Source organism: Mauremys mutica, chromosome 25 (assembly GCF_020497125.1).
Source record: "Mauremys mutica isolate MM-2020 ecotype Southern chromosome 25, ASM2049712v1, whole genome shotgun sequence".
NCBI classification, from domain to species: domain Eukaryota; kingdom Metazoa; phylum Chordata; order Testudines; family Geoemydidae; genus Mauremys; species Mauremys mutica.
The window spans coordinates 11736654-11749033 of NC_059096.1; the positions used below are offsets into that span (position 1 = coordinate 11736654).

At 55.0% G+C, this 12380-nt stretch overlaps 1 protein-coding gene across 2 annotated transcripts in view; it reads left to right on the plus strand.

The window, feature by feature from the left end:
• The window catches only part of LOC123356521 (alpha-2-macroglobulin-like protein 1), a 56246-nt gene that overhangs the window by 1681 nt on the left and 42185 nt on the right, over positions 1–12380 (plus strand). The window contains exons 4-8 of one of the 2 annotated variants that reach the window (XM_044999851.1): positions 336–388; positions 1384–1404; positions 2231–2402; positions 4513–4597; positions 4869–4998. In XM_044999851.1, coding sequence (XP_044855786.1) covers positions 336–388; positions 1384–1404; positions 2231–2402; positions 4513–4597; positions 4869–4998 — 461 coding nt within the window. The remainder of the gene's footprint in view (positions 1–335; positions 389–1383; positions 1405–2230; positions 2403–4512; positions 4598–4868; positions 4999–12380) is intronic. The other variant, XM_044999852.1, reaches the window with a different exon arrangement.

The window sequence follows — 12380 nt, forward strand, 5'->3', positions numbered from 1 at the left end:
CCAGGGGAGAAGAGGCCCAAAGCCTGAGGCCTGTTTGGGGGCCGGTCTGGAACCAAGTGGGGGTCTCAGCCCGTCCTTGGCGATGGCACAGACACTGCAGGGGGCACCGATCGGCCTCCCCGGGCAGCCTCCTGCCACGCAGGGCAGGGCCGGGGCTCATTGGCAGAGGGCAGCGGGGGGAAGCTGGCGCTGCGCTGCCCTGGCTGGGCCCATTCTGCGGGTTCACAGAGGCCGTCAGTGCCCGGGGCGTCCGGCTGGCACCTTCCCCAGCTGGGAATTCACTCAGACAAACCGAGCCGGGGCTGATTCCCGCCTCTGCCTCTGCTCCTTTGCAGTGAAGTTTCGAATCGTCAGTTTGGACAAAGACTTCGTTCCCAGTACCCAGAAGGTGAGAGCTGGGGTGGGAGGTGCGGGGGGGCAGGGTAACAGGGCCCTGGTGCACTGGACACATTAGGTTTGTCTACACCAGGCAGCCTGTTCATCCGGTTTGAAATCAGACAGTCCTCTTCATGGGTGGTTTGCCCCCGTCCAGTGCATGCTTGTGTCTGGTATTGGATGGGGGGTGCCATTTGGCAGAGCACACTGCTCCGCCCCTGCTGGCGTGAACTCACACACACCGAGTGTGCGAAGTCATGCCAGCGGGGACAGGCCCACGCCATTCCTGGAAGTACCGGGATGTCCAGTATCTGGGAATGCCTCAGCCGCCAGCCTGCTCTACACTGCTGCAGGGGGCGAGTCTCCCAGGGCAGGTAACAGCCTTGCAGTAGCAGGGCTTGTGCTGGCCTGCTGAAAACAGCCGTGTGGAGCAGCCCCCTGGGCTTCAGAGCCCAGTGCCTTGGGCAGTGGCCTCTGTTGGTTGCAGTCTCTTCACTGCACAGAGAGGGTTGATTGCACATTGCATGGAGCCGGAGTGAGGGCGCTGGGCACCCACTGGCTTTAGTGCAGTCTGTGATTGGCTGTGGGTGCCCCCCCCCCGATGACAGTCATTAGCACCTTTCAGCCTAACCGTGCTGCGCGCTGAGTGAGGTGGCAGAATCGGGCCCAGTGCGGAAATACAGATTGACAGCTCCCCTCCCAGCCACCTCGCCCGGGCACTGGCTGCAGCGCAGACCCCCGGCCCTTAGACTGCCCCTTGGCAGAGACCCCAGCATCTTGCCCTGCTCCTCCACGCACAGACCAGCCACCCACTGCCCTGTACCCGCCACCGCCCTCATGGGCTCCCCTCCCTGTCCCTGCTCCCTCGGTCACCCCCGCTGCTGTCCCCATGATCCCCCATGGCCCCAGAGACACCCCGGCCCTGGGCAGGTCACAGGCAGACCCGGGGGCAGTGGGGGGTGTTTCCTGTCCCTCTAACCAGCCATCTCCTGTCTGTTTGCTTTGCAGCTGCCCCTGGTGACTGTGCAGGTCAGTCTGTGCCTCTCCAGCCTCCTCCTCTTCCTGTCTGGCTCATCCGAGGGCACCCAGGGGTGTTCAGTGGGGGGATCCCAGAGGAGTCTGGGCTGTGACCACAGTGTCCAGCAATCCAGCCCTAGAGCCACTGCCCTGCTGTGGGGGTGCAAAGGGTCCCAGAGCACAGGGCGTTTCTGGGCTGGGCCCCATGGGGGGCAGGGAGGGGACATTGTGCTATCGGGGTACGTCCTCCCCACCCCGAGTTTGCAGCGTCTGGGGGTGTCTGCCCGGGAGGCAGGTGGGTTTGGGCCTGGCTGGGATCCCTGCCTGAGTCGCTCACCCCAAATGTTCCCAGCCCCCAAACACTGGGTCAGGCGGTGACTTGATCAGCCGGTGGGGAACTCAGCGGGGAGCTCCCTTGGGAGCCTGATGGGGAAAGGGCAGGGGAGGAGGGAGGGTCTATGGGAGCAGCAGGGACAGAAGGGAGGGGTGGAGGTTTGGGGAGGGGGAAGGAGGCCAGGGAACGTACCCCCAGAGGCCTAGCACTGGGATGGAAACGGTCCCTACCGCTCGTCCCCTGGGCTTTGTCCAGGCTGGAGATGGGGTGTCCCTCGGGATCCTGTTCCCCCCAGGGGCGATGCCCTTGGGTCAGGGCTGAGGAGCGCTGGCAGGGGCCCCCTTACCCAGCGGCTGCCCGGCGGTGCCTGATCCAGGCTAAGGAGAAGGATTTGAGCCACTGGGCATCGATCCAGCCCCCGTCGGCAGCACGAGGCACTCGGGGGCTGCCGGGGACGAGCTGTGTGTGGGGGCAGCGGCTGAGCAGAGTGTGTCCGTGTGCCAGGATCCCAACGGGAACCGCATCGCCCAGTGGCGAGATGTGACTCGGCAGCAGGGCATCGTGGATCTGTCCCTCCCGCTGTCTGCAGAGCCGGCCCTGGGGACGTACGCCATCGAGGCGCAGGGGACGAGGCACTCGTTCAGCGTGGAGGAATACGGTGCGCAGCGGGGCCCAGGGCAGCGACCGAGGTCACGGCTCCGGCATGTGTCCCCCACCTCCATCTCTGCTCCTCCTGGAGCACAAGGGGCTCTTCACACATACACACCCTTCCCAGAGCTGGTGTTGCTGGGAGCGGGAGGGAAATGTCAGCGACCCCTTCTCCATCCTCCCCCCACCCCAAAACCTCCTCTGTCTCCTTCAGGGGAAGGGGAGAGAACAGCTCTGATGTCTCCCTTGAAAAGCTGCCACCTGCTCCTGACCCCCCCAACTGCCTCCCTCCCCCCACTTCCCCACATACCCTGCCCCTGAGCCCCCCTCCCACCACCTGCTCCCACCTTTCCCCTGCTGGCCAACCCCCCCATTTTGCAAGTAGGAGGCACCCCACAATTTCCTGCCCCAGCTGGTGGCCCATCCCAGCGCTGCACATTCACCCGGCCCCACCACACGCTCCCCTCCTGGGGCTTCTGGGCCTCGGAGCCGCCCAGCCAGCTCCTGTCAGTGCCCCAGGGCGGCCCAGACCCTGAGGGACAAACTGCCCCGGAGCAGCCCCCCTAGCCCCCCCAGCTCCTCTGGGCTGAGCCCAGGGGTGAATTTGGCCCTGTCTGGCCAGGCTGCCTGGCGGGGCCCTGCTGGGGACGAGGTCCCAGCCGAACACCAGCTCCCGGTGGGGAACAGCCGGCACCTCATCAGCCAGGAGAAACGCCCACGTCCACTGGGCCCCCGTGGTCCCTGGCACGTCCTTGCTCTGCACCCCACATGGTGCCTGGCACGTCCTCGCTCTGAGGCCCACGTCGCCCCTGGTCCAAACCTCAGCTCGGGTGACCATACCTCCCATTGTAGCCAGGACGGTCCTTTTTTCTTAAGCCCTGTCCCACTGACCCGACCTTTTTGGCAAAAGTGGGCACTTGTCCTATTTGCTCTTGCCACCTTGATCTGTGGGGGGCAGAGGCACATGGGAGGGGGGCGAGCAGCGATGCCAGCCCCAAGCAGGGGGGCAGGCAGGACGTGAGCAATCAGTGACGCCAGCCCCAGCCCCAGCCTGTGGGAAATATCCTCACCCTACCTGCTATGTGCGTTGCTGCCAGCCCCACACGGGGCAATGGGGGGCTCAGGCCAGCCCCATGTGGTGTCCTGTTTTCCCTTTGGGAAATAGGGTCAGCCTGGCTCTAGCCCATGTCGTCCCTGGTGCTGCCCCGCCCTTGAGCACTGGGGCCAGGCAGTGGGGGCAGAGGCTGTTTTTCAGCTTTACTGTCAGTGGGGTTGAAAAGGCTCCTGCTGCCTGGGGTTGCCAACTTCCCACTCGCACAAAACTGAACCCCCTGCCCCGCCCCCTGCCCCGCCCCTCCCCCAAGACCCCACCCCTGCTCCCTCCATCCCACCTCCCTCTGTCATTCGCTCTCCCCACCCTCACTCGCTAGCTCATTTTCACTGAGCTGGCTCAGGGGGTTGGGGTGCAGGAGGGGGTGTGAGCTCTGGGGTGGGGCCAGGGATGAGGGGTTTGGGGTGCAGGAGGGTGCTCTGGGCTGGGATCGGAGGGCTGGAGGGGGATCAGGGCTGGGGATGGGGTGGGGGTTGGGGTGCAGAGGGTGGCTCAGGGGTGCAGGCTCCAGGTGTTGCTTATGTCAAGCAGCTCCTGGAAGCATCAGCATGTCCCCCCTCCAGCTCACAGCCACGGTTCCCAGCCAATGGGAGCTGTGAGGGGCAGTGCTTGGGGCGGGGGTAGTGTGCGGAGCCCCCTGGCTGCCCCTATGGGTAGGAGCTGGAGGCAGGACATGCCGCTGCTCCTGGGAGCAGCATGTAGCCACGGCACACAGGGAGCCTGCCTTAGCCCCAGTGCGCTGCCGACCGGACTTTTAACGGCCCGGTCTGTGGTGCCAACCGGAGCCGCCAGGGTCCCTTTTCACCAGGCGTCCCAGTCGAAAACCCGACACCTCGCAACCCTACTGCTGCAGCCTGCAGCCTCTGCCCAGCCCTGCTCCATTTCCGGGCCCTTCCCCTTCCCAGCCCGGCCGGCAGGTTAGTGGGGGCTTCACGACCCAGGGAGAAGCTCCAAGGCTGAGGATCGCGATGAAACCCCCGAGCCGGGGCTGCGGGTCGGTTTCACCCCGTCCCTCTCTGCCCCCCAGTGCTGCCCAAGTTCGAAGTGACCCTGGAGCTGCCCCCCGTGGTGACGGTGCTGGATGAGACGTTCCTTCTGCGGGTGTGCGGCCGGTGAGTGTGACAGCAGCCCTGCCGGGCCGATAAAGGGGGGGCTGGTACCGCCCTGGGCCTGACTCCCCTCCCCCGCCCCCCCCAGGCCAGGATCTGACCTGCCCCTTCCCTGCCTGCGCCCCCCTCTGCCCCATGCTCATGGCCAGGCAGGGCTCCCTGGGGCTCTCACTCCACCCACACGACCAGCCCCACCCCAGCAGGGACCCCCCATGGGCAGGGGCGTTGGCCCCCTCCCCTCCCACTTACCCTCTCCCTCCCCTCTGCTAACCAGATACACCTACGGGAAGCCCGTCCTGGGGAGGGTCCAGGCCAGCCTGTGTCAGGAGGAACAACCAGCATATCCCTCGTACCGTCTTCATGCCAAGCAAACCGTGACTCGGTGCACACTGCTTATCGGCCAGGTGAGTGTGACTGGGGAGGGGGCAGGTACATGACATGCTGCTGGAGGAGGCTCCTCTCCATGTTTTTCTTACACTGGCCAGAGGGGGGCTGTGATCTGCTGTGATGATGTTGGTGACATTGGTGTAAAGCTGGTGTAAGTGCAGACGAATCAGGCACTGGATCCTTCAGGGTCCCGCATCTGGCAGGCTGGGGGTGGGGACATAAGAACGGCCAGACTGGGTCAGACCAAAGGTCCATCTAGCCCAGTATCCTGTCTATCAACAGTGGCCAGAGCCACGTGCCCCAGAGGGAATGAACAGAACAGGGAATCATCAAGTGATCCATCCCCTGTCTCCCATTCCCAGCTTCTGGCAAACAGAGGCTAGGGACACCGTCCCTGGCCATCCTGGCTAACAGCCCTTGATGGACCTATCCTCCATGAACTTATCTAGTTCTTTTTTGAACCCTGTTATAGTCTTGGCCTTCACAACATCCTCTGGCAAAGAGTTCCACAGGTTGACTGTGTGTTGTGTGAAGAAATACTTCCTTTTGTTTGTTTTAAACCTGCAACCTATTAATTGCATTTGGTGACGCCTAGTTCTTGTCAGGGGCCGCTCTAGGCATTTCGCCGCCCCAAGCATGGCACAGGCAGGCTGCGTTCAGCGGCTTGCCTGCGGGAGGTCCACCGAAGCCACGGGACCAGCGGACCTCCCGCAGGCAAGCCACCGAAGGCACCCTGCCTGCCGCCCCCGCGGCGCCGGCAGAGCGCCCCCTGCAGCTTGCCGCCCCAAGCACGCGCTTGGCGTGCTGGGGCCTGGAGCCGCCCCTGGTTCTTGTGTTATGAGAAGGAGTAAATAACACGTCCTTATTTACTTTCTCCACACCAGTCATGGGTTTATAGACCTCTGTCATATCCCCCCTTAGGTTTCTCTTTTCCAAAATGAAAAGTCCCAGTCTTATTAATCTCTCCTCATATGGCAGCCGTTCGATACCCCTAATCATTGTTGTTTCCCTCTTCTGAACCTTTTCCAATTCCAATCTATCTTTTTTTAGGTGGTGCGACCACATCTGCATGCAGTATTCAAGATGTGGCCATACCTTGAATTTATATAGAGGCAATATGATATTTTCTGTCTTATTATCTATCCCTGTCTTAATGATTCCCAATGTTCTGTTTGCTTTTTTGACCTGCCACTGCACATTGAGTGGATGTTTTCAGAGAACTATCCACAATGACTCCAAAATCTCTCTCTCTCTTGAGTTGTAACAGCTAATTTAGACCCCATCACTTTATATGTATAGTTGGGATCTGTGTTCCCTGTAAACTGCGAGAGATGAGAATTAAGTGCCACCCAGCTAATTAGCAGAGCAGCCAGCAGCATGTATTCAGGTGCCCCTCCCCCCATTTTGCTCCATCCTGCAGCTGCTCCCGGGAGCCGGGACCCTCCTGCTCACTGTGCAGAGCAGGGAGGTGGGTGCTGATGTCATGGTGTCCCCCTTCCCCTGCACCCCATCTCTATAAAACAGGGCAGAGGGGACAGCCTGGCTCAGGAGGACTAGGATCATAGAAACATAGAATATCAGGGTTGGGAGGGACCTCAGGAGGTTCTAGTCCCACCCCCTGTTCAAAGCAGGACCAATCCCAACTAAATCATCCCAGCCAGGGCTTTGTCAAGCCTGACCTTAAAAACCTCCAAGGAAGGAGATTCCACCACCTCCCTAGGTAACCCATTCCAGTGCTTCACCACCCTCCTAGTGAAATAGTGTTTCCTAATATCCAACCTAGACCTCCCCCGCTGCAACTTTAGACCATTGCTCCTTGTTCTGTCATCTGCCACCACTGAGAACAGCCGAGCTCCATCCTCTTTGGAACCCCCCTTCAGGTAGTTGAAGGCTGCTCTCAAATCTCCCCCTCACTCATCTCTTCTGCAGACTAAGCAAGCCCCGTTCCCTCAGCCTCTCCTTGTAAGTCATGTGCCCCCAGCCCCCTAATCATTTTCGTTGGCCTCTGCTGGAGACTCTCCAATTTGTCCACATCCCTTCTGTAGTGTGGGGCCCAAAACTGGACGCAATACTCCAGATGTGGCCTCACCAGTGCCGAATAGAGGGGAATGATAACATCCCTCGATCTGCTGGCAATGCTCCTACTAAAACAGCCCAATATGCTGTTGGTCTTCTTGGCAAGGAGGGCACACTGCTGACTCATATCCAGCTTCTCGTCCACTGTAACCCCTGGTCCTTTTCTGCAGAACTTCTGCTCAGCCAGTCAGTCCCCAGCCAGTGGCGTAGCCAGGTTCTAAGAGCAGGGGGAGCAAACATAAAAAGGTGCCCCCCTTGGCTCTTCCTCTGGCTGCTCTGCGCCCCCCCCCTTGGTTGGCTCCTCCGGCCATGCCGCCCCCACCCATGGCTCCTCTGGCCACGCCGCCCCCCCATGGCTCCTCTGGCCATGCCGTGCTGCCCCCACGGCCTCCCCCATGGCTCCTCTGGCTTTGCTGCCCCCCCATGGCTCCTCCGCTCATGCTGCGGGCTGCCATGCTGTGCCCCCCCATGGCTCCTCCAGCCACACCGACACCCCCCCTCATGGCTCCTCCAGCCGTGCTGCATGCCCCTTGCCTGCAGGAGCCCAGTGCCGGTGTAACGACATAAACAGCTCCTGCTCCCAATTCCCTATTTTGGGTGTACTGAGCATTCTCACCCGAACTGAGCATGCCCAGTAACCTTTGCTGTTGCCACTGCCCTCTCTCTGCCGGCCCGGCAGGCCAAGCTTCAGAGCAGAGCGTGGGCCCTGTCCGCTGGTGCCATGGTAACCCCTAACTAAGGTGCCGCTTTTGGGAAAAAGTGCTGAGGAGAAGCAGCTGCTTCCCCTGCACCCCCCCAGCTACGCTCCTGTCCCCAGCCTGTAGCGGTGCATGGGACTCTTCCTTCCTAAGTGCAGGACTCTGCACTTGTCCTTGTTGAACCTCACCAGATTTCTTTTGGCCCAATCCTCTAATTTGTCTAGGTCACTCTGGACCCTATCCCTACCCTCCAGCATATCTACCTCTCCCCTCAGCTTAGTGTCATCTGCGAACTTGCTGAGGGTGCAATCCATCCCATCATCCACATCATTAATAAAGATGTTGACCAAAACTGGCCCCAGGACCGACCGCTTGATACCGTCTGCCAACTAGACATCGAGCCATTGAGCCCGACAATCTAGCCAGCTTTCTATCCACCCTATAGTCCATTCGTCCAGCCCATACTTCTTTAACTTTCTGGCAAGAATACTGTGGGAGACCGTATTAAAAGCTTTGCTAAAGTCAAGATATATCAGGTCCACCACTTTCCCCATATCCACAGAGCCAGTTATCACATCATAGATGGCTATCAGGTTGGTTAGCTGCTGTCCTCTGAATGATGAGTGGCTGAGTGCCTTTCTTAAAGAGACAGTGAGGGCACTGTTTCTCAGATTTCCCCAGCAGCCAGCTCACAGAGTCTCTGTCTCTCTCCCCATGCCCAGGTACCCCATCTTCACAGAGCTGGGGAGGGGAGACAACAGGGCTCAGGACAGAGCAGGAGAACTTTGTGTTTTAAAGAGACAGTGCACAGCTTTCCCCAGCAGCCAGCACACACACTGTCTCTGTGTCACAGACACTTACACTTAAATTTAATTATGTGAGTATTGAGTTCTAAAATGCCTAACCTGTCCTGGCTGGAGTAATTATTCCTATGGTAACTTTTTAAAATATATATTAGATCTTGGTTATTTGTTTCTACTGGTGGTGCACATAGGCACATACCTCGGTAAACATAACAAAATTTATTCCGCACATAGATGGAAAAAATTAGAGGGAACATTGGTTGGGATTATGTTTTCCAATGTGCATTACTTTGCATTTATCAACATTGAATTTAATCTGCCATTTTGTTGCCCAGTAACCCAGTTTTGTGAAGTCCCTTTGTAGCTCTTCGCAGTCTGCTTTTGACTTAACTAACTTGAGTAGTTTTGTATCATCTGCAAATTTTGCCACCTCACCGTTTACCCCTTTTTCCAAATCATATATGAATATGTTGAATAGGATTGGGCCCAGTACAGACCCCTAGGGGACACCACTATTTACCTCTCTTCATTCTGAAAACTGACCATTTATTCCTACCCTTTGTTTCCCATCTTGTAACCAGTTACCAATCCATGAGATAACCTTCCCTCTTATCCCATGACAGCTTACTTTGATTAAGAGCCTTTGGTGAGGGACCTTATCAAAGCCTTTCTGAAAATATAAATACATTATATCCACTGGATCCCCCTTGTCCGCATGCTTGTTGTTCCCCTCAAGGAATTCTAGTAGATTGGTGAGGCGTGATTTTCCTTTAGAAAAACCATGTTGACTCTTCCCCATTCAATTATGTTCATCTATGTGTCTGACAATTTTGTTCTGTACTATAATTTCAACCAGTTTGCCCAGTACTGAAGTCAGGCTTACCAGCCTGTAATTGCCGAGATCACCTCTGGAGGCCTTTTAAAAAATTGGCGTGACATTAGCTATCCTCCAGTTATTTGGTACAGAAGCTGATTTAAAGGTCAGGTTACAAACCATAGTTAATAATTCTGCAATTTCACATTTGAGTTCTTTCAGAACTCTTGGGTGAATGCCATCTGGTCCCGGTGACTTGTTACTGTTAAGTTTATCAATTAATTCCAAAACCTCCTCTAGTGACACTTCAATCTGTGACAATTCCTCAGATTTGTCACCTACAAAGGACGGCTCAAGTTTGGGAATCTCCCTCACATCCTCAGCTGTGAAGACCGATGCAAAGAATTCATTTAGTTTCTCCGTAATGGCCTTATCATCCTTGAGTGCTCCTTCATCATTTCGATTGTCCAGTGGCCCCACTGGTTGTTTAGCCGGCTTCCTGCTTCTGATGTACTTAAACAAATTTTTGCTATTACTTTTTGAGTCTATGGCTAGCTGTTCTTCAAATTCTTTTTTGGCCTTTCTAATTATATTTTCACACTTAATTTGCTAGAGTTTATGCTCCTTTCTAGTTTCCTCCCTAGGATTTAACTTCCATTTTGTAAAGGATGCCTTTTTACCTCTCACTGCTTCTTTTACTTTGTTGTTTAGCCACAGTGGCACTTTTTTGGTTCTCTTACTATGTTTTTTAATTTGGGGGATACATTTAAATTGAGCCTCTATTATGGTGTCTTTAAAAAGTTTCGGTGCAGCTTGCAGGGTTTTCACTTATGGCGCTGTACCTTTTAATTTCTGTTTAACGCACTTCCTCATTTTTGTGTAGTTCCCCTTTCTGAAATTAAATGCTACCATGCTGGGCTGCTGCGGTGTTTTCCCCACCACATGGATGTTAAATTTAATTATATTGTGATTACTATTGCCAAACGGTCCAGCTATATTCACCTCTTGGACCAGATCCTGTGCTCCACTTAGAACTAAATCAAGAATTGCCTCTCCTCTTGTGGGTTCCAGGACTAGCTGCTCCAAGAAGCAGTCATTTAAGGTGTCAAAAAACTTTCTCTCTCCATCCCTTCCTGAGGTGATATGAACCCGGTCAATATGGGGATAGTTGAAATTCCCCATTATTATTGAGTTTTTTATTTTTATAGCCTCTCTAACCTCCCTGAGCATTTCACAGTCACTGTCACCATCATGGTCAGGTGGTCAGTAATATATCCCTACTGCTATAATCTTCTTATTAAAGCATGGAATTACTATCCATAGAGATTCTGTGGTAGTGTTTGGTTCATTTAAGATTTTTACTTCATTTGATTCTACTCTTTCTTTCACATATAGTGCCACACCCCTACCACCACGACCTGTTCTGTCCTTGCAATATATTTTGTACCCTGGTATTACTGTGTCCCATTGATTATCCTCATTCCACCAAGTTTCTGTGATGCCTATTATATCAATATCCTCATTTAATATGAGGTGCTCTAGTTTACTCATCTTATTATTTAGACTTCTAGCATTTGTATAGAAGCACTGTAAAAACTTGTCACTTTTTAGCTGTCTGCCATTACATGATGTAATTGAATGGAACTTTTTTTTTCATTTGACTGTTTCTCATCAGATCCTACCTGTATTTTATCATCTTCCATCCTCTCCTCCTTACTAGGACATAGAAAATCTCCATTAATAGATGCTCCCCTAAGCGATGTCGCTGTCTGAACCACGTGCTCCTCCGTACTTGCCGACTTTCCCCCAGGCCTTAGTTTAAAAACTGCTCTATGACCTTTTTAATTTTAAGTGCCAGCAATCTGGTTCCATTTTGGTTTAGGTGGAGCCCATCCTTCCTGTATAGGCTCCCCCTTTCCCAAAAGTTTCCCCAGTTCCTAATAATCCTAAACCCCTTCTCCCTACACCATCGTCTCATCCACGCATTGAGACCCTGCAGTTCTGCCTGTCTAACTGGCCCTGCGTGTGGAACTGGAAGCATAATGTCACCATGGAGGTCCTGGACTTCAATCTCTTACCTAGCCTAAATTTGGCCTCCAGGACCTCTCTCATATCCTTCTCTATGTCATTGGTATCTACATATACCACGACCACCAACTCCTCCCCAAAACTACACAGATGTCTATCTAGATGTCTCGAGAGATCTGCAACCTTCACACCAGGCTGGCAAGTCACCATACAGTTCTCCCAGTCATCGCAAACCGAGCTATCTATGTTTCTAATGATCGAATCCTCCATAACTATTACCTGTCTCTTCCTAATAACTGGAGTTCCCTCCCCTAGAGAGGTATCCTCAGGGCAAGAGGATACCACGACATCATCTGGAAGGAGGGTCCCAACTATGGGTTCATTTCCCTCTGCTCCAGTTGGATGTTCTTCTTCCCTGAGACTTTCATCCTCCTCAACAGCACAGAGGCAGGGGTGGGACTGTTCTACTGTGTCCCGGAAAGTCTCATCTATGTACCTCTATGTCTCCCTCAGCTCCTCCAGTTCAGCCACTCTGGTCTCCGAAGCCCATACACAGTATCTGAGGGCCAGGAGCTCCTTGCATCGAATGCACACATAGGCCACCTGCCGTAGGGCAGGTAATCATACATGCTGCCTTGGATGCAATAACCTGGGTAGCCCCGACTCTGTTGCTGGACTTTTCCCTGCATTCCCTTTTTACTCCTGAAGCTTGGACCTTTGTTGTTGTTTTGGTTTTATCAGGGGGTGGTTTGGGCTTTAAATTTAAAGAATGTTAAGAGTATCTAGCCCCCCAGCTCACACTCCCCGCTCTAAACTCCCTCGCAAAACTCCCCTGTTAGCCGCTCCTGTTCACTAGCTCCTCTGGTTGCTTAGGAGCAGGCTTTTTAAAGCCCTGGTCTTCCTGAGTATCCCTGCCCCCTGGTTAAGGGTTAATGGGGGCTAAAGGGCTTAGGGATCGCAGCCTTGCCTAGCAGGCCACT